Source organism: Somniosus microcephalus, chromosome 3 (genome assembly GCF_052327205.1).
Source record: "Somniosus microcephalus isolate GS21.2 chromosome 3, FLI_Smic_1.0, whole genome shotgun sequence".
NCBI lineage: Eukaryota > Metazoa > Chordata > Chondrichthyes > Squaliformes > Somniosidae > Somniosus > Somniosus microcephalus.
In genome coordinates, this window is record NC_140989.1 from 977,236 (window position 1) to 1,005,022 (window position 27,787).

A 27,787-nucleotide genomic window follows, 5' to 3' on the forward strand; every position below is an offset into this window, starting at 1 on the left:
TGAGGCAACTGTCCCACAACCCCCATGAACTCGTTGTGGCGCCGCTCGGAGGCCGCGGACATTTCATCAAGGAGGCGCACCTCCTGGGCGAGGACCGTCTCCGGACTGGAGGGCGGACTCTCCATCTGGGGAGAAGGCCGCCGAGCTGCCCGACCCTTCCCGCGTGCCTGGACGCCACTGGGCCCAGCAACTGCCCTTCCCTGCAACACTTCCCCCCTCTGGGGAGAAGGCAGCCGTGCTGCCCGACCCTTCCCGCCTGCCTGGACGCCACTGGGCCCAGGAGCTACACCCCCCTGCAACACTTCCCCCTGGCTCTCCTCCAGGCAAGACGTGTCCCCTCCATTGCCATCCCCTGGCGCGGATGAGGGTTCCCCCGATGTGCCGCCTTCCTCTTGGTCCTCGTCGTCCTCCTCTTCCGAGGGAATGGCACTCTCAGCTTCATGGACCTCCTCCTCACCAGCTGAAAGCAGGAAGGCACAAGAGTAGCTTTAGAGTGAGGACAGGGCGTCAGCGAGGGAGGCATGAGTGGTGGCATTATGCGCATTGGTCGGACAGTGGCAAAGGATGTAGATCTGAAGCGCAAGGGGAACGAGAGAGGTCCAAATGGTCATGTCCTTACCATTGGGGCCCAGCACAGGGTCGGCATCTCCAATAGCAACGGGGCCAACCACCCGGCCACGCATGAGTCGAGCCACGCGCTCCTCCAGGTCACTGAGCTCCTGGAACTGGCCACGGCCTCCCCCGGTGACATTCCGGCTCTTCATATTCTTGGCCAGCTTGGCCTGCAAGAGAAAGGACGGCCTCTAAGTACAGTGTGTTGCCCTGTTGTTGTCTGCACTGCCTCCCATGGTCGATTAGCATGGCCAGCGTGGTGCCCTGTTGTTGTGTGCACTGCCTCCCATGGTCGAATAGCATGGCCAGTGTGGTGCCCTGTTGTTGTGTGCACTGCCTCCCATGGTCGAATAGCTTGGCCAGTGTGTAAAGTGCAGAAAGTGCTATTGATGATCATGCCAGTGCCATAGCTGCGGGAGGAGGGATGGCCATTAGGCCTTTGAGGTCCCTTTGCCCATAATGTGAGGTGCACATGCAAGAATGAGGAGGACACTGGAAAGGGTACTCACCCTGACCATCCGAGTGAGGTCGTTGTACTTCTTGCGGCATTGGTCCGCGCTCCTGGGGACATCACTGGTGGATGACACCCTGTGGGCGATTTCCCTCCAGGCTCTCCTGTACTGCCTCCTGGGAGCCTTCTTGCCACTGTCCGGGCACAAGATCTCTCTTCTCTTTTCAAAAGCCTTAAGCAGCACCCTCAAAGCATGCTCTGAGAAGCGCTGCGCTCGTTCACGGGCCTTCTGCATGGCTTTAGGCGCTATTTTGGCCCACCAGCAGTGTTCAGGCCTAGCTGCAGGGCTCCACTATCCAGGGCGTGGCAGCAGACAAAGTCGACCCTTCCCCCTTTAAGAGCTGGCCGGTGTCAGGGTGTCTGCTGTCAATCAAAACATGACCGCACCTGCGCTGCGCCCGGCCTCGGCGTTATCAGTCCGCACCGCCGGCTTAGCGCCTAAAGATAGGAGTGCAACGCCAGTTTCAGCGCTCGCCCAAACTCCTTGGCCAAATCTATTGAATTTCGGCGAAGTGGCCTACACTTTCCGGCGGGCGCTAACTTTAGCGCCCGCCCGACTTTAGCGCCCCAGAAGTGGCGCGACTGAATTTCTAGGCCCCTTACTCTTTACTCCAAACCCCTTGCAATAAAGGCCAACGTGCCATTTGCCTTCCTTATTGCTTGCTGTACCTGCATGCTAGCTTTCTGTGTTTCTTGCAGGAGGACACCCAAATCTCTCTGAACACCAACATTTGAAAGTTTCTCACCATTTAAAAAATATTCAGTTTTTCTGTTCTTCTTACCAAGGTGAATAACCTCACGTTTCCCTACATTATACTCCATCTGCCACCTTACTGCCCACTCACTCAGTCTATCTATATCCCTTTGCAGACTCTTTGGGCTAGATTTTCAGTTGATAGCGCCAGCAGTTAGCGCCTTAAGAGAAGTGATTCTCGGGCGCTATGCGTGTAGCGCCCGTGCGCAGCGCAGTTTGCGCCCCGCCCCAAATTAAGTTGCCCGTTAGCGCCGGCGCAAAGTTTAGCGCCCGCCCGGATGCGCGCGCAGAAAATGACGTCACATCCTCGTGCAACGCCCTTTGTGCGCCCCGATTCCAAACTTCAGTCGGACCGCCCCATTGTGCGGCTGGCGGCCGGAGCGTTTGGAAAAAGGAACGCAACACAACCAGCGCGGGCCCCGGGGGGCGCAAATTAAAGGGGACGTGCTCTCCAGTATAAAGGCCAGCCTTTTTTCAGAAAACACTCCTGTGCAAAGCATTTCTGGAGACACAACAAGGAGGATAGCTAACTGGTTTCAAGCAGCAAGAGCTCAGGTATTTTTGGACTCAGGCCAGAGTGCTGCAAGTGGCCTTTTGGAAATTTGAGTGTTTGCCAGGATTTGATGGGGGTTGCATGGGGTGCCAACGCGGAGCTGCAGCTCCATGTCCGTAGGGCTCGCAGACGCACTGTGAGAGGGGCAGCCCTGGCTAGAGGCAGAGGGGGCTACAGGCGTCGGCCACGTAGGCCTTACCCAGTCAGGCTATACCGCCAGCAGCGCTCCTACCTAAACATGAGTGCCGCGCGATGTGTTAAAAGGCTCCGATTCCGAAAGGAGGTGATTGCAGAGATCTGCCACCTGCTTCGCCGAGATCTGCGGCCAAAGCTCAGGTGCAGGACGTCTCTGTCGGTGGAAGTGAAGGTGACGGTGGCATAGAAGTTCAATGCCACCGGCTCCTTCCAATACGCTGCTGGGGACATAGCAAACATCTCCCAGTACGGCGCGCATCGCTGCATCCGCCAGGTGACCGAAGCACTGTTCAGAAGGAGAAGCCAATTCATCTCCTTCCCCATGGCCCTGGAGAGCCAGCATCAGCGCGCATTGGGATTTTCCAGACTCGGGGAATTCCCCTTGGTGCAGGGCGCCATTGACTGTACGCATGTGGCTTTGCGGGCCCCTCTGGAGCATGGCGAGCAGTATCGCAACAGGAAGGGCTACCATTCTCTGAATGTGCAGCTGGTATGTGACCACAAGCAGCGCATCATGGCAGTCAATGCCAGCTTCCCAGGCAGCAGCCACGATGCCTTTATCCTGCGGCAGAGTACTGTGCATGACATGTTCCAGGCACAGCCTCCCCCAAGAGGATGGCTACTCGGGGACAAAGGCTATCCTTTGTGCACCTGGCTCATGACCCCGCTCCGCGCGCCCAGGACCGCTGCTGAAGAGGCCTACAACGAGAGCCATCAAACCACCCGCAACATCATCGAGCTAACTATTGGGGTCCTCAAGCAGCGGTTCCGCTGCCTTGATCGCTCCGGAGGAGCTCTCCAGTATTCGCTGGACCGGGTCTCCCAATTTGTGGTGGTTTGCTGCATGCTACACAACCTGGCTATCCGCAGGACTCAGGCACTGCCACCTGACGTTGGACCAGCACCTCAGGAGGAGGAGCAGGAGGAGCATGAGGAGGAGGAGGAGGAGGAGGAGCAGGAGTACGTTCCCAGGAGGGAGCGACCAGGGCCAAGGGCCGCACGACGCCACCTTATTACATGGTACTTCTAAGCCCCCTGTCAGGGAATGGCCAGGGGCCATGAGGGAAGATGAATGCAGCCGCTCCGCAAGCCCTCAGCCGGCGAAGCCAACAAACACTAAGAAGAACAACCATGGAGACTGCATGAATAAAGATAATTTTTTATTGCACAAAAATAAAAAGCCCTTCCCACATGAATCCCCAAAAACAATAAACGGGCCCCACAAAAAGCCCAACAAACAACTCACTCCCACAAACTGGGGAGGAGTCACTCCACCTTTCTTCAAACCGGGCCTCAACGTCGGCCTAACGCAAAAAATAAGCCCTCCAAAAGCACAACCATGGGCAAAATAAAGATGGCCACCGCCATATTAAAGGAAAGCTGCCCACACCCTCTACTGAGTGGCCCGCGAGGGCGAGACCTTGGCCAGCCTTTTGCCTCCCCTGCCCGGCCTGCTGCTCCTTCGCAAGCTCTGCCCAGTGGCTGCTGCGAGGCTGGGGGAAGGCGCCTGAGGCTCAGATGCCCTACCGCCAGATGCCGCTGGGGGGCGGCCTACACGGCGTTTGGGCCTCGAGGGGCCGTCTGCTGAGTGGCGCACCTGAGCCTGGCCACCATCAGCTGCAGCCGCTTGCCCTTGACGCCCCAGTGGGGGAATGGCGGCGACGGATGGCGCAATGTGGGCCAGCTGGCGTCTGGGATGCGCTGGCTGGTGCTGTGGCGCGGTGGCACTCGGCCGGGCCCGCACTGCAGGATCCGCAGCAATCAGCCGAGGGGCGGCTTGCTGGGATGGTCCAGCGCGGCGGCTGCCCTGGCGATGCCTGCCTGAGACAGCGCATGTGGCAGCAGTGAGTGCCCCTGTGGTCCTGGTGTGCGCGCGCATCACATCCGCCAGGGTCTTGACGGCATCAGTCAGCATGCGGCCACTCGCGGCAGTTGCTGCCCCGAACTCGCGCACACTGGTCGCCAGCGACTCGATGGCCTCAGGCATGCGCCCCACCACGCTCATGAGCTCCGTGTGGCGCCGGTCCGAGTCGTCGGCCATCTTATCCAGCTTCCGCACCTCCTCCGAAGTGAAGGTGTCCGGACTGGAGTCGCGACTCTCCCGCTGGGGAGGAGGGGGCCGAACTAGGGGACCCTTGCCGCGTTGGTGACGGCGAGTGTGCCGAGCAGCAGCACTCCCCTCTGATCCTTCCCCCCTTTGGGGGGAAGGCCGCGGGCCACGCGCACGGCTGCTGGGTGGCTGGACGCCACTGGTCCCAGAAGCTGCATTGCCCTGCGACAGTTCCTCCAGGCACTCGTCCAGTGAGGAGGTGTCAAGCATTTCCTCCTCTCCTGCGGGACGTGACTGTTCCTCCGAAGGTCCGGCTTGCTCCTCCTCCTCCTCCTGGTCGGAGGTGCTATCACTGGCAGCTTCAGGGTCCTGGTCGTCACCAGCTGAAAGCAAGAATGCACAAGAGTAGCTTCAGAGTGAGGAGACGGCGTCAGCGAGGGAATTAGGACTGGTGGGATTCAGCGCATTGGTGGGACAGTGGCAAAGGAGGTAGCTCGGATGGGCCAGTGCGACGCGAGAGGGCCAAAAGGCGAGGTCCTTACCATTGCCGGGCAGTGGAGGGTCGGATACACCGCACGCTGTGGGGACAATTACACGGGCTCCCATGAGCACACACACGCGCTCCTCCAGCCGAGTGAGCTTCTGCAGCTTGGCGCGGCCACCCCTGGCACGGGCCTGGTGATTAAACGCTACTTTAGCCTGCAAGAGAAAGGACGGGCTGTAAGTGCGCAGTGAAGCCCTGATGTAGTGTGCACTGCCTCCCATGGTGAAATAGCTTGGACAGAGTGAAGCCCTGATGTAGAGTGCACTGCCTCCCATGGTGGAATAGCTTGGACAGAGTGAAGCCCTGATGTACTGTGCACTGCCTCCCATGGTGGAATAGCTTGGACAGAGTGAAGCCCTGATGTACTGTGCACTGCCTCCCATGGTGGAATAGCTTGGACAGAGTGAAGCCCTGATGTACTGTGCACTGCCTCCCATGGTGGAATAGCTTGGCCAAAGTGTAGAGTGCCGAATGGCCATTTGATGCTCATGACTGTCCCAATGCTGCTGGCTGAGGGCTGGCCAATAGGACTTTCAGCTCCCTTTGCCCATCATGTCAGGTGTACATGCAAGAATGAGGAGGAGACTGGAAAGGCTACTCACCTTCACAATCCTGGTCAGATCGTTGTATTTTTTACGACATTGTTTGTGGGTCCTGGGGGCATCGCCGGTGAACGTCACCCTCTGGGCGATCTGCTTCCAGGCTTTGGTGTAGTCATGGTGGGTTGGATTCCTCCCACTCTCTGGAAACAAGATCTTGCGCCTCACCTCCAGAGCTGTGACCATTATGTCCAGATCACCCTCTGAGAAGCGCAGGGCACGCTGACGGGCCTTCTCTGGCGTTGCCATGACTCCCTGGGGCTGAGCAGCAGTGTTGAGGCCTCTTTGCAAGGCTGCAGTGTGCAGGGCGTGGCAGCAGACCAATTCGTCCCTTCCCCCTTTAACAGCTGGTCGGCACCACGGGGTCTGCTGTCAGTGCAAAAATGACCGCACCCGCGCTGCGCCCCGCCTGGGCGCTATCCCTCTGGACCGCCGGCTTAGCGCCTAAAGGTAGGAGTGGAACGCCTCTTTTAGCGCTCCACCACTCTCTTAGGGCGAAGCCACTGAATTTCCGGCAACGGGGCGCTACTTTGGGGCGGGCGCTAACTTCGGGCGGGCGCTAAGGTTAGCGCCCCAAAACTGTCTATACTGAAAATCTAGCCCCAAATGTTTGTTCAAAGAGGGAGGTTTTAAGGAGCGTCTCAAAGGAGGAGAGGAGGTAGAGAGGTGGAGAGATCTAGGCAGGGAATTCCAGAGCTTAGAGCCCAGGCAGCTGAAGGCACGGCCACCGATGGTTGAGCGATTATAATCAAGGATGCTCAAGAGGGCAGAATTAGAGGAGCACAGATATCTCGGGGGGGTTGTGGGGCTGGAGGAGATTACAGAGAGAGGGAGGGGTGAGGCCATGGAGGGATTTGAAAACAAGGATGAGGATCTTAAAATTGAGGTGTTGATTAACCGGGAGCCAATGTGGGTCAGCGAGCACAGGGGCGATGGGTGAATGGGACTTGGTGTGAGTTAGGACATGTCCCATATTTACAGAGGTTTCTATATTACTTGTAATTACATTGACAATTGAAAACATGGAAAACGTTCAGTTTGTGGGATTCAAGCGGTGGCAACATTGTGACTGGAACTGGAGCAGCTTTAAATCACTTCCCCAACCTACCGCATCCTGCCCAGACCACAACCCCTCACATCACCCACTACCCCAACCCACCGCATCCTGCCCAGACCACAACCCCTCACATCACCCACTACCCCAACCCACCGCATCCTGCCCAGACCACAACCTCTCACATCACCCACTACCCCAACCCACCGCATCCTGCCCAGACCACAACCCCTCACATCACCCACTACCCCAACCCACCGCATCCTGCCCAGACCACAACCTCTCACATCACCCACTACCCCAACCCACCGCATCCTGCCCAGACCACAACCTCTCACATCACCCACTACCCCAACCCACCGCATCCTGCCCAGACCACAACCCCTCACATCACCCACTACCCCAACCCACCGCATCCTGCCCAGACCCAAACCCCTCACATCACCCACTACCCCAACCCTCCGCATCCTGCCCAGACCCAAACCCCTCACATCACCCACTACCCCAACCCACCGCATCCTGCCCAGAACACAAACCCTCACATCACCCACTACCCCAACCCACCGCATCCTGCCCAGACCACAACCCCTCACATCACCCATTACCCCAACCCACCGCATCCTGCCCAGACCACAACCCCTCACATCACCCATTACCCCAACCCACCGCATCCTGCCCAGACCACAACCCCTCACATCACCCACTACCCCAACCCACAGCATCCTGCCCAGACCACAACCTCTCACATCACCCACTACCCCAACCCACCGCATCCTGCCCAGACCACAACCCCTCACATCACCCACTACCCCAACCCACCGCATCCTGCCCAGACCACAACCCCTCACATCACCCACTACCCCAACCCACCGCATCCTGCCCAGACCACAACCCCTCACATCACCCACTACCCCAACCCACAGCATCCTGCCCAGACCACAACCTCTCACATCACCCACTACCCCAACCCACCGCATCCTGCCCAGACCACAACCCCTCACATCACCCACTACCCCAACCCACCGTATCCTGCCCAGACCACAACCCCTCACATCACCCACTACCCCAACCCACAGCATCCTGCCCAGACCACAACCTCTCACATCACCCACTACCCCAACCCACCGCATCCTGCCCAGACCACAACCCCTCACATCACCCACTACCCCAACCTACCGCATCCTGCCCAGACCACAACCTCTCACATCACCCACTACCCCAACCTACCGCATCCTTCCCAGACCACAACCTCTCACATCACCCACTACCCCAACCCACCGCATCCTGCCCAGACCACAACCCCTCACATCACCCACTACCCCAACCCACCGCATCCTGCCCAGACCACAACCCCTCACATCACCCACTACCCCAACCCACCGCATCCTGCCCAGACCACAACCCCTCACATCACCCACTACCCCAACCCACCGCATCCTGCCCAGACCACAACCCCTCACATCACCCACTACCCCAACCCACCGTATCCTGCCCAGACCACAACCCCTCACATCACCCACTACCCCAACCCACAGCATCCTGCCCAGACCACAACCTCTCACATCACCCACTACCCCAACCCACCGCATCCTGCCCAGACCACAACCCCTCACATCACCCACTACCCCAACCCACCGCATCCTGCCCAGACCACAACCTCTCACATCACCCACTACCCCAACCCACCGCATCCTGCCTGGACCACAACCCCTCACATCACCCACTATCCCAACCTACCGCATCCTGCTCAGACCCCAACCCCTCACATCACCCACTACCCCAACCCACCGCATCCTGCCCAGACCCAAACGCCTCACATCACCCACTACCCCAACCCACAGCATCCTGCCCAGACCACAACCCCTCACATCACCCACTACCCCAACCCACCGCATCCTGCCCAGACCCAAACCCCTCACATCACCCACTACCCCAACCCACCACATCCTGCCCAGACCACAACCCCTCACATCACCCACTACCCCAACCCACCGCATCCTGCCCAGACCACAACCTCTCACATCACCCACTACCCCAACCCACCGCGTCCTGCCCAGACCACAACCCCTCACATCACCCACTACCCCAACCCACCGCATCCTGCCCAGACCACAACCTCTCACATCACCCACTACCCCAACCCACCGCATCCTGCCCAGACCACAAACCCTCACATCACCCACTACCCCAACCCACCGCATCCTGCCCAGACCACAACCCCTCACATCACCCACTACCCCAACCCACCGCATCCTGCCCAGACCACAACCCCTCACATCACCCACGACCCCAACCTACCGCATCCTGCCCAGACCACAACCCCTCACATCACCCACTGCCCCAACCCACCGCGTCCTGCCCAGACCACAACCCCTCACATCACCCACTACCCCAACCCACAGCATCCTGCCCAGACCACAACCCCTCACATCACCCACTACCCCAACCCACCGCATCCTGCCCAGACCACAACCTCTCACATCACCCACTACCCCAACCCACCGCATCCTGCCCAGACCACAACCCCTCACATCACCCACTACCCCAACCTACCGCATCCTGCCCAGACCCCAACACCTCACATCACCCACTACCCCAACCCACCGCATTCTGCCCAGACCACAACCCCTCACATCACCCACTACCCCAACACACCGCATCCTGCCCAGACCCCAACCCCTCACATCACCCACTACCCCAACCCACCGCATCCTGCCCAGACAACAAACCCTCACATCACCCACGACCCCAACCCACCGCATCCTGCCCAGACCACAACCCCTCACATCACCCATTACCCCAACCCACCGCATCCTGCCCAGACCACCACCCCTCACATCACCCACTACCCCAACCCACCGCATCCTGCCCAGACCACAACCCCTCACATCACCCACTACCCCAACCCACCGCATCCTGCCCAGACCCAAACCCCTCACATCACCCACTACCCCAACCCTCCGCATCCTGCCCAGACCCAAACCCCTCACATCATCCACTACCCCAACCCTCCGCATCCTGCCCAGGCCCCAACCCCTCACATCACCCACTACCCCAACCCACCGCATCCTGCCCAGACCACAACCCCTCACATCACCCACTACCCCAACCTACCGCATCCTGCCCAGACCCCAACCCCTCACATTACCCACTACCCCAACCCACCGCATCCTGCCCAGACCCCAACCCCTCACATCACCCACTACCCCAACCCACCGCATTCTGCCCAGACCACAACCTCTCACATCACCCACTACCCCAACCTACCGCATCCTGCCCAGACCCCAACCCCTCACATTGCCCACTACCCCAACTCACCGCATCCTGCCCAGACCCCAACCCCTCACATCACCCACTGCCCCAACCCACCGCATTCTGCCCAGACCACAACCCCTCACATCACCCACTACCCCAACCCACCGCATCCTGCCCAGACCACAACCCCTCACATCACCCACTACCGCAACCCACCGCATCCTGCCCAGACCCCAACCCCTCACATCACCCACTACCCCAACCCACCGCATCCTGCCCAGACCACAAACCCTCACATCACCCACTACCCCAACCCACAGCATCCTGCCCAGACCACAACCTCTCACATCACCCACTACCCCAACCCACCGCATCCTGCCCAGACCACAAACCCTCACATCACCCACTACCCCAACCCACAGCATCCTGCCCAGACCACAAACCCTCACATCACCCACTACCCCAACCCACCGCATCCTGCCCAGACCACAACCCCTCACATCACCCACTACCCCAACCCACCGCATCCTGCCCAGACCACAACCCCTCACATCACCCACGACCCCAACCTACCGCATCCTGCCCAGACAACAAACCCTCACATCACCCACTACCCCAACCTACCACATCCTGCCCAGACCACAACCCCTTACATCACCCACTACCCCAACCCACCGCATCCTGCCCAGACCACAACCCCTCACATCACCCACTACCCCAACCCACCGCATCCTGCCCAGACCCAAACCCCTCACATCACCCACTACCCCAACCCTCCGCATCCTGCCCAGACCCAAACCCCTCACATCACCCACTACCCCAACCCACCGCATCCTGCCCAGACCACAAACCCTCACATCACCCACTACCCCAACCCACCGCATCCTGCCCAGACCACAACCCCTCACATCACCCACTACCCCAACCCACCGCATCCTGCTCAGACAACAACCCCTCACATCACCCACTACCCCAACCCACCACATCCTGCCCAGACCACAACCCCTCACATCACCCACTGCCCCAACACACCGCATCCTGCCCAGACCACAACCCCTCACATCACCCACTACCCCAACCCACCACATCCTGCCCAGACCACAACCCCTCACATCACCCACTACCCCAACCCACCGCATCCTGCCCAGACCACAACCCCTCACATCACCCACTACCCCAACCCACCGCATCCTGCCCAGACCACAACCTCTCACATCACCCACTACCCCAACCTACCGCATCCTGCCCAGACCACAACCCCTCACATCACCCACTACCCCAACCCACCGCATCCTGCCCAGACCACAACCCCTCACATCACCCACTACCCCAACCTACCGCATCCTGCCCAGACCACAACCCCTCACATCACCCACTACCCCAACCCACCGCATCCTGCCCAGACCACAACCCCTCACATCACCCACTACCCCAGCCCACCGCATCCTGCCCAGACCACAACCCCTCACATCACCCACTACCCCAACCCACCGCATCCTGCCCAGACAACAACCCCTCACATCACCCACTACCCCAACCTACCGCATCCTGCCCAGACCACAACCCCTCACATCCTTCACTACCCCAACCCACCGCATCCTGCCCAGACCACAACCCCTCACATCCTTCACTACCCCAACCCACCGCATCCTGCCCAGACCACAACCCCTCACATCACCCACTACCCCAACCTACCGCATCCTGCCCAGACCACAACCCCTCACATCCTTCACTACCCCAACCCACCGCATCCTGCCCAGACCACAACCCCTCACATCACCCACTACCCCAACCCACCGCATCCTGCCCAGACAACAACCCCTCACATCACCCACTACCCCAACCTACCGCATCCTGCCCAGACCACAACCCCTCACATCCTTCACTACCCCAACCCACCGCATCCTGCCCAGACCACAACCCCTCACATCCTTCACTACCCCAACCCACCGCATCCTGCCCAGACCACAACCCCTCACCTCCCCCATTACCCCAACCCACCGCATCCAGGGGAGACCCCAACCCCTCACCTCCCCCAGCTGCCGGCTCACTGTGGGAGATGATGTTGATTCGTGCTCAGTTGCACCGTCGCGTCTCACAGGTTTTAATGCTGCGCGCATTGTGGCCATCTCAGCCGTGACTCTGACTCATCTGTCGAGCCTGCCATCTTGGATTTGTTATTCTGAGTACAGACCGGTGAATCACCGCAAGTTGGGATCGCTGTACAGGTGCTGGCGGCTGTCAGGCTTCTGCTGACCTTGTTAGGGAGGACAAATGTAAGAAGTCACACAACACCAGGTTATAGTCCAACAGTTTTATTTGAAATCACAAGCTTTCGGAGCGCTGCTCGTTCGTCAGGTGAAGTGGAGAGATGCCTCTTTGATCCAGCCTTTGGTCACCTGTCCTAATATCTCCTTGTGTGCTTCACAGGAGCGGAAATCAGACAAACTGACCCTGATGTAAGAAAAAGGAGGCTTACCATCAAGTAACTTTAAAGTAAGCTTTAAGTAACTTATAAACACACTATATACAAGAGAGGTCTTTACCATGCCTCTGGTAGAAGCCTCTTACAATACTGAACAGACCAGTATTTATACCAGTCCAACAGGAAGTGACATATGACAGGAAGTGAGGTATGTACACAGTTCATAGTTCACAGTTCACAGTTCACAGGTAGTGATGACATAACTTCCCGGAAGTTATTATTTTGATCACATTCTTCCCTCCTGCAGGTTTAGGAGGCTGTGGTCTACCTTTTGGTCCACAGCCGCCGAACAAGGAAGAGTCGCACCCGTTTGGATTCCCATCGTAGAGGGTCGCTGGTCCGCTTACATGCGGTTGGCCATTGGTCAGAGTCCGTGTGGCCTGGATTGCCCTGTGAAGGGTCGGGGAGATCATGGCTTCGAGTACGAGCCCCAATAGGTTCAAAGTCGGACTGCCTCTGTTCAGAGGGAGGTGCAGAGCTGGTCTTTGGTGGACCAGTACTTTCATGCGCGGTACTGGGAGGGTCGCAACCTTGAGCACGGGGTTCTACCGGCACCAAGCTAGTTGGTGTCCGATCAGGATCCTGGAGAGGGGTACCCGATAGGTCCCAAGAGTTTCCTGGTGAAATGCCATCACCCGATGTCCCACTAGGTCCTGGTGGGCAGGGAGCCAGATCCCGTAATGATACGGTAGATTCTCGGCCGTCGGAATATCGTATGTTTACATAGGTGGGGTTGGCATCGGTTAGTTCGACCTCGTCTACAAGAGGGTCATTTTTAGACGTCCGAACGTATCTTCGGAGTAATACAGGTCCAGGAGTAGTTAGCCATGACGGGAGTGATGTCCCATGAGATGAGCGACGCTGGAATCCAAAGAACCGCTCATGAGGTGTAGTATTTGTGGCTGTAGAAAGCAGGGACCGTATAGAGTGCAATGCATCCAGAAGCACTGTTTCCCATTGCTGGTCTGGTAGGCCCCGAGATCTTAAAGCGAGACGTACGGAATTCCAGATGATACCGTTATACCTCTCTACCTGCCCATTTCCGATGGGATGGTATGGTGTTGTTTTGCTTGTAGCAATTCCCCGTTCTGAGAGGTAGTCCTTGAGTTCCCTCGACATAAAGGATGGACCCCGATCTGAGTGAATATAAGCCGGCATGCCACAGAGAGAAAATACCTGCTCAAGGCAGCAGATTACTGTGGACGCCAGCATATTGGAGCAGGGGAAGGCAAACGGAAAACGTGAATATTCGTCGATCATGGTGAGCAAATATGTGTTCCGAGTTGAAGAGGGCACTGGGCCCTTAAAATCGATGCTAAGTCGTTGCATCGGTTGGGTTGCATGTATGAGTATACCATCTGAGGGGCGGAAGAACTGAGGTTTTAATTCCACACAAAGCCGGCATTCTGAGCATATTTTCTTTACATCTCCAGTGGAAAAAGGGAGATTCCATGATCGTACGAAATGTAGCATGCGCGTAACGCCAGGATGACACAAACCATTGTGGACATCCATGAGAGTGGAGGATGACATAGTGGAGCAGAATGCCCGTGTGAGGGTGTCCGGGGCCACATTCTCCTTGCCAGGCCGATAGAGAATGGTATAACCAAAAGAGGCCAGTTCCATCCTCCAAAGTTGTATTTTATTATTCTTAATTTTGGTTCGTTTTCGATTATCGAGCCTGAAGGCGACTGATCGTTGGTCCGTGATCAATGTAAAGTGCTGGCGAGCTAGAAAATGGTTCCACTTCCATACTGCCTCTATGATGGCTGTGGCTTCTTTCTCAACCGGAGGATAATGTAGCTCGGCACCTTGTAAGGTCCTGGACATAAATGCTACAGGACGACCTTCCTGATTCAGAGTAGCCGAGATCGCCACCTCCGAGGCATCACATTCAACCACGAAAGGGAGATTCTCATCAATGGAGTGAAGAGCCGCTTTCTCCAACTGTTTTTTGAGAAGGTTAAAGGCTGCAACAGCCGCTGTTCCCAGTGGAAATGATCTAGCATGCAGCAAGGGTTGGATTTTGTCCGAAAAATGAGGAATCCATTTAGCGTAGTATGCAAACAGACCGAGAGCCCGACGTAAAGAAGCCGGATTCTTAGGTGACGGGAGCTCTTGGAGCGGGCGAAGTCTTTCTGGGTCTGGCTTAATGATACCATTGCCTATGCAGTAGCCAAGGATGTTGATGGTCGGTTGCGACTCAACAGATTTGGATTCATTCAGGGTCAAATTACGGCGATGGAGGGCATCCCGAAATTTTTGGAGGTTGGAGTCGTGTTCCTGTTGATCGTGACCTGCAATGGTAATGTTATCAAGATAGGGAAAAGTGTCCCTTAGGTTTTCCTGCTTAACCAGGCCATCCATTGCCCGTTGAAAGACAGCCACTCCATTAGTAACCCCGAATGGGAGGCGACGAAATTGGTACAGCCATCCATTAGCCTCAAAGGCTGTGTACTGCTTATCTGAGACCTTCAAGGGTAACTGATGATAGACACTTTTTAAATCGTAAGTTGAGAACACTTTGTATTCGGCCAGTTTATTAACCATATCATCAATGCGTGGCAATGGGTAGGCGTCCAAGTCGGTATATTGATTGATGGTTTGCGAATAATCGATGCATAGTCGCTGTTTGTGAGGTTTCAGAGGGTTCTTGACAATGACGACTTGAGCCCGCCAGGGTGACAAACATGGTTCAATGATATCCTCTGCTAGAAGTCGAGAGATTTCAGCCGCAATAAAAGATTGGTCTTCCTGATTAAAGCGCCGCGATTTCGTTATTATTGGTTGGCATTGAGGCGGAATACTGGCAAATAATGAGGGTTCATCAAGTGAAGCTGCTGATAATGCACAAAATGGTAATTTAGACAGTATATTAGAAATAGTAAGTCCGGGTTTGGATCCACCAAACTCAATGGTGAGTTTCTTATGCTGTTTTTGGAAGTCCAGCCCTAAGAGGAGATCACTACATAAGTCCTTGAGCACCGAAAGTCGGGTGGAGGGATACATACGACCATGAAGTGTCATATCAACAACACAAAAGCCGGAGATTCTGGTATTAAGTGATGACTGGGCCATCGCAATTGCCTGGTCTGATGGGAAGACATGTAGTTTCAATTTCGCAACAATCTGTTCCTTAATGAAACTATCAGTACTTCCTGAGTCAATTAAGGCATCTAAGGTATGCCCTTTAATTGAAATTTTTGTGGCTGCATGAGACAGGTTCTGTGGGCAAGCAGCTGTAATTGGTGTCGTTGCACAGAGAGTGGCTAAAACTCTCGGTGTGCTTCTTCGGGAGAGAGCTCGAGAGGAAGCTTGATAGGTCCTAGCTGGAGCATCTTGATAGGCCCTAATTGGGGCAGTTCGGTAGGCCTTAGCTGGATTGGCCCTCGTAGAGGCCCTTGATAGGCAAACTTTAGCAAAGTGTCCTTTTTTCCCGCAATAACTGCAGATTGCATTGCGAGCAGGGCAGGTTTTCCTAGGGTGAAAAGCATCTCCACAAAAGAAGCATTCCTTCCTAGATTGCCAAGAGGCTGCTAAAGTGGGGTCGTCCTCCTCTTCTTCATCAGAATTATCAGAATTAGATTCCCCCATGATAGGGTTCACCTGAGACCGCTTGAATTGTCTGGTTGCAGCTACAGCAGCAGATCGAGATCTGGGCAGCTGATAGAGGTCTGCATTTCTCTTTGCCAAATCCAGTGAACAAGCTAGGTCAAAAGCTTTTTGTAGCTCAAGTGTTTTACTTTCTAGTAGACGCTGGCGTATAAATGGAGAGGCAATCCCGCAGATGAAAGCATCACGAATCATTTCTTGGCGGTACAGCTCAGCTGAGGCTGCCTGAAAGTTACAATCTACGCTGAGCCTGCGAAGTTCTTGCAGGAATTCGTCAATTGATTCCCCTGGCCCTTGTTGGGCTGTGGCCAGTAGATGTCTAGCATAGACCTCATTTGGGGTCTTGGCATACAGTTTCTTAAGTGCCCGAATCACCTCATCGTAATTATCCCATTCATCAACATATTCAAACACTTTTGGGGTCACATAATTGATAAGTATCTTCAATCTAGCAGGAGCATCCGCTTCACATTCATCCAGAAAATTCTCAAAAGTACGGTACCAATGCTTCCATACCCTGCCAGCTGCTGGTGCATTCGGGTCCAAGTCCAGACGAATAGGTCTAAGGATTTTCTCCATGATGGGTGGTTCCCTGGATCCTTAATTCCGAGTTTGTCCGAAGGTCTAGTATTTGTGAGTGTAAATACTAAGTTACTTAAATTGATGTAAGAAAAAGGAGGCTTACCATCAAGTAACTTTAAAGTAAGCTTTAAGTAACTTATAAACACACTATATACAAGAGAGGTCTTTACCATGCCTCTGGTAGAAGCCTCTTACAATACTGAACAGACCAGTATTTATACCAGTCCAACAGGAAGTGACATATGACAGGAAGTGAGGTATGTACACAGTTCATAGTTCACAGTTCACAGTTCACAGGAAGTGATGACATAACTTCCCGGAAGTTATTATTTTTATCACAGACCCCGAAACACATAAGGAGATATTAGGACAGGTGACCAAAGGCTGGATCAAAGAGGCATCTCTCCACTTCACCTGACGAAGGAGCAGCACTCCGAAATCTTGTGATTTCAAATAAAACTGTTGGACTATAACCTGGTGTTGTGTGACTTCTTACATTTGTCCACCCCAGTCCAACACCGGCATCTCCACACCTTGTTAGGGAGGGTTGTAATGCTCTGTAAAAACATTGGGCCGGATTTTCTGACTCCCAGGCGTGTGTACGACGTGTTTATGCACCCATAGAGGCATCGCAAGTGCCGGTTTCAGGCATGTGAAGCGCAAGCACTGAAAACCGTCACTTACGATCTGTCCAGAATCCTCCTGACAGATCATCCGCCTGCCCGGGAGATGGGCCTCCGCGGGCAGGGAGTTCCGCTTTGTGCACAACCTCCGCCCACTGAAAACCTTAAAAAATCTAACGCCTGGAAAACTAGACATAAGGCAGACGGAAGGCCTGCTTTTACCAACATAAGAGTTTAAAAAAAATGTTTTCACTTATTTATAATTTAAAAATACCATAAAACATATTTTTTTTTTAAGCCTGTAAAAAACTTCAATTATATTTTTCAAAATATTTATATTTTGTTGAAAATATTTAATTTAATGTAATTTTAACTAATTTTAAATAGGTGGTTTTTATTTTATTTATTTAATGTTTAACTGTTTTTGAAGTGATCCCCATTCCTACTTTTAACTGTTCCATTCGGAGAGACCTGTCCAAAGTGTGAAGGGGTTTCCCTTCTTTGATTGGTTCCCCATGGCCCTCACATTTCGTAGAGCCGAGGCCCAGGATGGGAATTCTCGGGACCTATGGAGCCAGCAGGTCAGGGCCTAGATTTTTTCCCATCGGAAGCATCCACACGCAGGAAGCCTCTGATCGGAATTCAGGGCCATTATTTTCAGGTGGCCTCCGAAACTGCATGAAACCTGTGTGAGACAGATCAGCCCGACCTCAGAGCACACTGACCTGGACCTCGGCTCAACCTAATTCCAGTCCTCACTTTAACTTCTTCAGACCAAGAGATGTCTCTTGTCTCTGCAGCGGGAAACTGAGTTGACCCTGGGTTGGCTGGGTGTCGGATTCACTAAGGAGGGCCATCACCACTACCTGATTTTGGAAATCACTTCAGTATAAATTCAGTGGAGACTCAAAGGGGTTGATCTGGACATTGTGCGATCGTGTAAAACGGGCGACAGCGAATCGGCAGCACATTTACAAACCTCCTGATTGTTATTTCCATTGAAGTCAAATTCAGGATTTGTAAAAGGTGCTGCTGATTCGCTGTCACTGGTTTTGCTCCATCACACAAAGTGAAATTCTTCCCCAAAGCACCTGTGACACTCGCTCCTCCATTTCAACCCTCCGTCTATCCTTAATATTAATCATATCCCTTTCCCCCTTATTCCAGAGCCCAGAGATCTTCCTCCCGGAGCTCTGGAGAAACACAAGCTGTTGTTCTGCTGATCCTCTGTCTTCTGTTATTGACACTTTGCCCGCTGCTTTATTATTGCTGTACATTTTGTAAACTTTAGTCATTTTAATAAAGTAAACTTGCATAGATTATGGTCGTCCAATAGTTGTGGTGCCACAAAATCAGAGCTCAAATCTCAGCTTCGGAAATTGGGAAAGTAAATTTGTTAAATCTGGGTAATTTGTGGCTGGCACTAGACACAGGACCATGAAAGCTGCTGGATTGTCAGAAAAACCCAACTGGTTCAATAATGTCCTTCAGGGATGGACGTGCCACCGCGAATTGTTCTGACCTTCGCGGGACTCCAGTCCCACACTACATTGTTGGCTCAATGCAACCGGCAACTAAGGATGGGCAATAAATATTTCCCCGTCAGTGCCACCCCTACCCAATATATAAAAGATTATATAGCACCTTCCAGAACCTTTGGCCATCCCAATGCACTCCACAAACAGCAAGGAGATAAGATCAGATAATCTGGTTTAGTGATGGCATTTGAGGAACATGGGGTACGGTAGCTCAGTGGTGATGTTACTGGACTAGTAATCCCAGGCCTGGACTAATGATCTGGAGACATGAATTCAAATCCCACCACGGCAGCTGGGCCAGTTAATTAAATAAATCTGGAATTATAAAGCTAGTATCAGTAATGGTAACCATGAAACTGTCATAATAAATCCATCTACTTCCCTGATGGCCTTTAGGGAAGGAAATCTGCTGTCTTCCCTGGTTTGTACTATCTAGCCTATATGTGACTCCAGACCCACAGCAATGTGGTTGACTCTCCAGGACAATTAGAAATGGGTAAAGAAAATGCTGGCCTTGCCAGCGACTCCTATAAACAAATAAAAAAAATCATGAGAAGGAGGCTGGACGTGGCTGGAGAACTCGACAACAGCGGAAGGCGGAGCTGCTGCTGAATTAACGGCAAGACCCCATTATATGTTTTAATTCCGTTTCCCACCCAGCAGCCGGACACATGGGCAGCCTGGTCGGTTGACGGGAGCCAGTAGCAGCGGCAGGAGGCTGCAGCCGGGGGCACTTGGGGACGGTGCCCAGAAATTGGGAGGGGGAAAGAGAGAGAGATAGAGAGAGGCTGCGATCAGGCAGGGTGGGGAGAGAGGGCGCTACCAGGAGGACCTGGGCATGTTGGGGACACGTTCCTCGTATTTAACTCTTTAACACCCACCCCTCCGATCATCTTCCACACATCGTGGGGGGTGGGGGGTGGCAGGGGCTTAATATCGAGGCCTGAATATCCCGGTCAATGTCCTGGTTTACAGGCTCTCTGATATTCCTACTAAGCCACACTTTACCATCTACATGTATTTCACCATTGAATTCTGAGAGAGATGTTGTCCCACCATGTGCACATACTCATTTGTTCAATTAACAACAAATTGAGTTGGGACCAGGTTTCATCCTCCATTCTGTAGTTAAAACTCAGTGTTGTTACTGTAAAAGGAACAGTTTGTATTACATTTAAACAAGATGCTGGTACAGTAACTTTATTAGGTATAAAGTCAATATAATGTAGAAAGTACTTACTGGCTACATTCAGCCGGGTTCCATTTCCATAGACTGTTCCCCAAATGCCACAGATATAAACAGCGGAGTCACTGCGCTCCAGGTCTCTGATGGTCAGAGTGTAGCTGTTACTGGCAACATCTCTGGAAAGCTGAAACCGCTCAGAGAGGCCGGGTGACCGGTAAACACTGCCATCTATAGAAAGACTTAATATGTGATTCCTATCTGGTGAGAGGTACCAATATACATCATATTTGTCCACACGGTCATCCACATTGCTGCTCTCCAAGGCACACCGAAACTGCACCGTTTGACCCTCGCAAACCTTCACAACTCCTGGAGACTGGATAAGAACCGCACTTGTCTTTAGACCTATGAATAGTAAATAACTGAAGCTCAGAACAGATCAGGAGCCACAAAACACAATGGCCCAGTAATTCCGTTCCAAGCGCGTGAGTACGGTCGGGGTACTCACGCGTCTGGCCGGAGGAAATGCCGGTTTTCAGCATGCACAGCGCATGCGGGGAAAACCGGCAATTCCTGTCCTCTGAACGAAGGGGTTCAGAGGGAGAACGCGTGTGCAGTGCACAGGCAGCGTGTGCGCAGTGAACTTCGTCGATTTCATTCATGGATTCAGTGAGGTTAAGTCCTTACAACTTACACATGAAAAAAGCATGTGTAACGTTGCTCCAGAGGCTGCGGAGGAAGATATATTTTATCGTGGAGCTTCTGAAAGGCAATATTTTTGTTTGGGAAAGGGAGGAAAGTTATTTTAAGAAATGATGAGGTAAGTTTTAAAGTTTATTTTTATTTTTTTTAAACGAGTTTTCAGTACTGTAGGTAGAAGGAGCAATTGTGGCTGTGTGAATTGAATTTGCTGTGTTTATTAAATGTGAAAATGACTGTTCTAAAATGAGTAATGTAACATTTCCAACATTTTTAAGAAAGAAACTTTTCATCAGTAATATATTCTTTTAAGTAATTATGTATGTATGTCCGTATATATTCCTTTACGTATATGTATATATTCCTTTACTTATGTGTATGAATGTATGTATTTAATTATGATTTTCCAATAAGTTACTTTCTCTGAAAGTCATAATTAAATACATACATTCATACACATAAGTAAAGGAATATATTATACATACATATACGGAAAGGAATATATACAGACATACGGACATAATTACTTAAAAGAATATATTATTGATGAAAAGTTTCTTTCTTAAAAATATTGGAAATGTTACATTACTCATTTTAGAACAGTCATTTTCACATTTAATAAACACAGCAAATTCAATTCACACAGCCACAATTGCTCCTTCTACCTACAGTACTGAAAACCCGTTTAAAAAAATAATTAAACTTTAAAACTTACCTCAGCATTTCTTAAAATAACTTTCCTCCCTTTCCCAAAGAAAAATATTGCCTTTCAGAAGCTCCACGATAAAATATATCTTCCTCCGCAGCCTCTGGAGCAACTTTACACATGCTTTTTTCATGTGTAAGTTGTAAGGACTTAACCTCACTGAATCCATGAATGAAATCGACGAAGTTCACTGCGCACACGCTGCCTGTGCAGTCGCACGCGCTGTGCCTCTGAACCCCTTCATTCAGAGGACAGGAAATGCCGGTTTTCCCCGCATGCGCTGTGCATGCTGAAAACCGGCATTCCCTCCGGCCAGACGCGTGAGTACCCCGACCGTACTCACGCGTTTGGAACGGAATTACTGGGCCAATAACTTGAAACGGAAGCTATTATAAAATCTCCTGTACGTTTACGAATGGATATTGTTTATTATCATCACCAATTGTAGCCTAGTTGTTTGAACCATATCCTGAGCTTAGCTCTTTCACATTGCACTGTACTGAGCAACAGTGTCAGCCTAGCTTTTTGTGCTCAAGTCTCTGGAGAGGGATTTGATCTGAGCCACGGCTGACACAAGCAGGGAAGGGTTGAGGGGATGAGACAATGGGTCGGAGGCAGGCCTGAAGGGAGCAAAGGTGAGCTGGTGCTGGGTGAGCAGCAACAGGTCTCCGAGCGAGGAACAGGGCAAGCTCGGCCAGGAGCAGAGCAGCTTCCTCCAGTTAGAGGTGGACCACAGAGTTAAACCCTAGATGTTAAGCCCAAGACAGAAAAACATCACGAAGCATTTCAGTCAGGAGCTGGGCAATTCTATTGGGAGTTTAAATTATTTCTTGCATTTTTATGTTAATTATATTTTAAATTGTGTTGTTTATCTGTGTGTAACCAGAGGGCTAAGGGGAACATGTGGCGAAAGAGTATTTTGAGTGGTTTGATTGGTTCACCTCCTGTTCTTTTCTATTGCTAGATCTAGTGTGTGCTGTGGTTATGGAGTTCTGATTGATTGTATCTGAAAGGACTTTCAATAAAGTGTGATTTAATTGTTTCAGATTCTGTCATGTCCTGAATCACAGGCCCCGATATTAACATGGAGACGGGAACGGAGCGTACGGGGCAGTCACGGGTGAAGGTCCCGCAACGTCGTGAGACCAGGAAGCCTGGCAAAGGTTCTGGGTTTAAGTCCCACTCCAGGGACTTGAGCACATAAAGCTAGGCTGACAGTCCATTCCAGTGCTGAGGGAATGCTGCACTGTCGGAGGTGCCGTCTTTTGGATGAGACGTTAAACCTCGTCTGCTCTCCCGGGTAAATGTAAAAGATCTCACGGCAATATTTTGTAGAAGAGCAGGGGAATTATCCCCGGTGTCCTGGCCAATATTACTCCCTCAACCAACAAAACTAAAACATATTGGCCTAGAAATTCGGTGGGCTGCGCCACCAGCCATGCCTCCCGCTATATTTAGCGGGGCGCTAATGACGTCGTTAACCTGTAGCGCTGCGCCACCACCGATGACATCATCGGTGTGCGCAGCACCCCGCTACCACCCCAATTGCGATATCTGGTAGCGCCCCCCGCTGTAACGCCGGTCGCAATTTGCGACCTGTTCAGGGGGGCCCACCTGCAGCGGTAGAGGAGCAAATTACAGGAGAGGTGCGAGGCGGCCATTTTTGTTGTTTTTGCCTGCCAGCACCTCTCCGCGCTGCCGTCCCCAGCCACCTGAGCGCCCCCCCCCCCCCCCGCCCGGGTAGTGCCGGCTGTGTCCCAAGAGCCCGGCACTTCTCCTCGGTGCCGGGCTCTTTTGCCGGCACTCGGGAGCGCTGATCGCGCTGCAGCAGGCCCCTCCCCTTTAAGAAGGGGAGGCAGGCCTGCAGTACCGCAGCGCACCGTGCCGCAGCATGTGGCGCTGCGGCACATTGCGCTGCGATTTTCAGTTGCAGCGCCCCAAGAGGGATGCGGGGCGCCTCGAGCAGCGCCCCGCTTCCGTTTGGGGCGCTCAAACTGAATATTCGGCTGGCGCTCGTGGCTCCTTCCGGGGCAGAACTTCCGGTGCCCAGGCGAGACTGGCGCCCCAAACGAGGCGCCACCAAATTTCTAGGCCATTATCTGGTCATTATCACATTGCTGTTTGTGGGAGCTTGCTGTGCGCAAATTAGCTGCTGCATTTCCCACATTACAACAGTGACTACTCTTCAATGGTACGTTGTTGCCAGTAAAGCACTTTGTGACATTTGGTGGTTGTGAAAGGTGCTATATAAATGCAAGTCTGTCTTTCTTTCCAAGCTCGGTGTCCTCTCTGTGCGTCAGCGGATGTGATGCCGACCCGCGTGACCCAATTTCCCGGCGCCTATTTCAAGGCCCAGCACAGCACGTAAACGGAGGAAGAGGCTCGGAGCTTTCTACATAGAGGAATGAGGAAGAGGAACCGTGAGAGGCTGCGAAATGAGGGAAGGTTGGCCCTACGCCCCCCATTTCACAGATACTTCCCTCGATGTTCTCCTGGGTGCTGTAAGGGCCAGGAGGAACATGCTCTGTCACACTAGCAGGAGAGAGAAACCTGCTCCCACAGCTCAGAAGGTGTGGGTAGAGGCAGAAGAAGTCAGCAGCAGGAGTGTGACCAGGAGCTCGTGGATTCAGAGCCGTAAACGGTTCAATGACCTGACTAGGTCAGGGAAGGTCAGTAGACGGCTATCTGCACCCAAATCCTGCAATGCACCCTCTCTCACTTCTCATCAACCCTACTCCATTCACATCACTCCTCACCCCCACATCACTTTCATCAGCACCAAGCGGACCGGCTCAACGCAGCTCCTCTCATCCTCACTCCCTTCACATGCTCACCTCTCGCTTCCTCCCTCCACCACTGCCAGTAACTGCAATCCCCATCTCATCTCAACTGACCTCATTCACCTCCACCCACTCTCATTACATACCCTGTGGTGGCACCGTGACCACGTTCCTCAAAGGCATGCCATTCCCACTCCTTCTGCATCTGCCTGATCCTCACCTTCACCGTATGCACTGCATCCAGAACCAGGGGCCACAGTCTAAGGATAAGGGGTAGGCCATTTAGGACAGAAATTAGGAGAAATTTCTTCACCCAGAGAGTGGTGAACCTGTGGAATTCTCTACCACAGAAGGCAGTAGAGGCCAATACATTAAATATATTCAAGAAGGAGTTGGATATATTTCTTAAGGCTAAAGGGATCAAGGGATATGGGGAGAAAGCAGGGAGCGGGTACTGAATTTGGATGATCAGCCATGATCACATTGAATGGCGGAGCAGGCTCGAGGGGCCGAATGGCCTACTCCTGCTCCTATCTTCTATGTTTCTATCCATCAGGTGCCACTCACAGGTCTGCAGGATGAAGAGTACGCAAATGCCAGGGCAGGGGCCAGGACCGGAGGTGGGCCGCAGGAAATTGTTTAAAGTTGGGGCACTGGAGATCAGTGGCATCTCACGCACCATAGCATCAGAGATGGAGAGGTTGTCGGAGCAGAGGGATGACTTTAATCTTTCACACCCTCATCTCCCACAAAGCAACATCTGATCAAGTGGTTCATGTGCATATCAACAATTACAAAGAACCATCTCCAAATATTATACCTTTCTTCTCACCTCCAGGGCCATCACATGAAGAACACGAGCCACTGCCCAGAGAGGTTGAAGATTCCTCAGAGGACCTTTTACCTGCGGAGGATGTACTGTCAGAGGACACATGCCTTGCGTGTGGGTGGCCTTGAGCGGCTCTGGGTTTAGAGGGCCGGGCTGAAGACCGCAGCATTTCAGCGAGCGCTGGAGCAGTTTGAGCCGAATGGCTGTGTGACACCAACAAGGGCATTGAACTAGTGGCTGGCGGGGGAGCAGACATGCTGCCATCCTGAGAGATCGCAGCAGGTGCCTCTCCCATGGAGCCATGGCCACCCTCCTGGAATGGTGCCTCAGCACTCCTATCGTTCTGCTCGAGAACAGAGTTCTGAAGTGAAGTGACGCTCTGGAGGTCCCCGTCAACACTGGCCCCTAAGGCCAAGATGGCAGCAGTCTGAGCTTGTACTGCCATCTAAGCTGCGAGCAGAGGCTCCATCATGGTAGAGCTGACGACTCGGTCCATGTTGGACAGAATAGTCTCTACACTCTGTGCAGTGCCTCGAGTTGGAGCTGGACTCCTCCATGATCCACGACATTGTGTGCAAGCTCTCTGGCAGGCTGCCCAGTGATCCTAACTTGTACTGGTAGATGCCCATAAGCCTTCTTTGGTAGCCTGGGCCCTCGAAATCTGCAACTAGTATGAAACCTCATCCGCTGGCCAGCTGACAGCTGTGGTGTCCTTTGACACAGCCCTAGATCCTGCGCATTTGTGCCAGGAACACAACTCCAGCCCCCAACACCAAACCCCCAACCCCCCAAACCTGGACCCCAACCCCAACTCCCCAACTCTGGACCCCAACCCCAACTCCCCAACCCTGGACCCCAACCCCAAACACCCCAACCCTGGACCACAACCCCAACCCCCCAACCTGGAACCCAAGCCCACACCCCCACTCTGCCCCTCAAACCTGGACTCCCAACATCACCCCTCCAGCACTGGGCCTTCAACATTGCCTCACAACTCAAACCCCAACCACACCCTACCTCACCCGTCCACTCCAACCCACATTGCCAACCACAGGCTCCCCCAACATGAAACCCCGCTTAGAGTCATAGATAGAGTCATAGAGTTATACAGCACAGAAAGAGGCCCTTTGTCCCATCACGTCCGCACCAGCCATCAAGCCCTGTCTATTCTAATCCCATTTTCCAGCACTTGGTCCTTAGCCTTGTATGCTATGGCGTTTCAAGTGCTCATCTAAATGCTTCTTGAATGTTGTGAGGGTTCCTGCCTCTACCACCCTTTCAGGCAGGGGGGCACGGTGGCATAGTGGTTAGCACTGTTGCCTCACAGCGCCAGGGACCCGGGTTCAAATCTGGCCTCGGGTGACTGTCTGTGTGGAGTTTGCACATTCTCCCTGTGTCTGCGTGGGTTTCCTCCGGGTGCTCCGGTTTCCTCCCACAGTCCAAAGGTGTGCAGGTTAGGTTGATTTGGCTATGATAAATTGACCCTTAGTGTTAGGGGATTAAATACATGGGGTTACAGGGATAGGGTGGGATATGTGTCGGTGCAGGCTCGATGGGCCAAAATGGCCTCTATCTGCACTGTAGATTCTGTGATTCTGTGATTCTGTGAGTTCCAGATTCCAACCACCCTCTGGGTGAAAAAGTTTTTCCTCCAATCCCCTCTAAACCTCCTGCCCCTTACCTTGAAACTATGTCCCCTGGTTAGTGACCCCTCTACCAAGGGGAAAAGTTCCTTTCTATCTAACATATCTATGCCCTCATAATTTTCTACACCTCAATCAGGTCCTCCCTCAGCCTTCTCTGCTCTAAGGAAAACCATCCCAGCCTGTCCAGTCTCTCTTCATAGCTGAAGCGCTCCAGCCCAGGTAACATCCTGGTGTATCTCCTCTGCACCCTCTCCAATGCAATCACATATCGACCAATATTTACTACAAGCCCACTGACTCCCACAGCTACCTGGACTACACTTCCTCCCACCCTGCTTCCTGTAAGGACTCTATTCCATTCTCCCAGTTTCTCCGCCTCCGCCGTATCTGCTCCGACGATGCCACCTTCCACACCAGTGCTTCAGACATGTCTTCCTTTTTCCGCAACCGAGGATTCCCCTCTGCAGTGGTTGACACTGCCCTCGACCGTGTCAGTTCTATCTCCCGCACCTCTGCCCTCACCCCTGCCCCTCCCTCCCGGAACCACGATAGGGTTCCCCTTGTCCTCACCTTTCACCCCACCAGCCTCCACATTCAACGGATCATCCTCCGGCATTTCCGCTACCTCCAAAGTGATCCCACCACCAAACGTATCTTCCCCTCCCCTCCCCTTTCAGCATTCCGCAGGGACCGCTCTCTCCGAGACACCCTAGTCCACTCCTCTATCACCCCAAACAGCCCTTCCCCTTCGCCTGGCACCTTCCCATGCAAGCGGAGGAGATGTAACACCTGCCCCTATACCTCCCCCCTCCCCACTGTCCAGGGCCCCAAACACCCCTTCCAGGTGAAACAGCGATTTACTTGTACTTCTTGCAATCTAGTATACTGTATTCGCTGCTCACGATGCGGTCTCCTCTACATTGGGGAGACCAAACGCAGATTGGGTGACCGCTTTGCGGAACACCTCCGTTCAG

The 27,787-nt window shown here is 53.3% G+C and overlaps 1 protein-coding gene across 1 annotated transcript in view; it reads right to left on the reverse strand.

Annotated features, from left to right (window-relative positions):
- Positions 1 to 27,787, reverse strand: part of LOC147120780 (immunoglobulin superfamily member 3-like) — a 435,081-nt gene that overhangs the window by 15,625 nt on the left and 391,669 nt on the right. Inside the window, exon 6 of the mRNA XM_085978499.1 lies at positions 20,208 to 20,545. Coding sequence (XP_085834625.1) covers positions 20,208 to 20,545 — 338 coding nt within the window. The remainder of the gene's footprint in view (positions 1 to 20,207; positions 20,546 to 27,787) is intronic.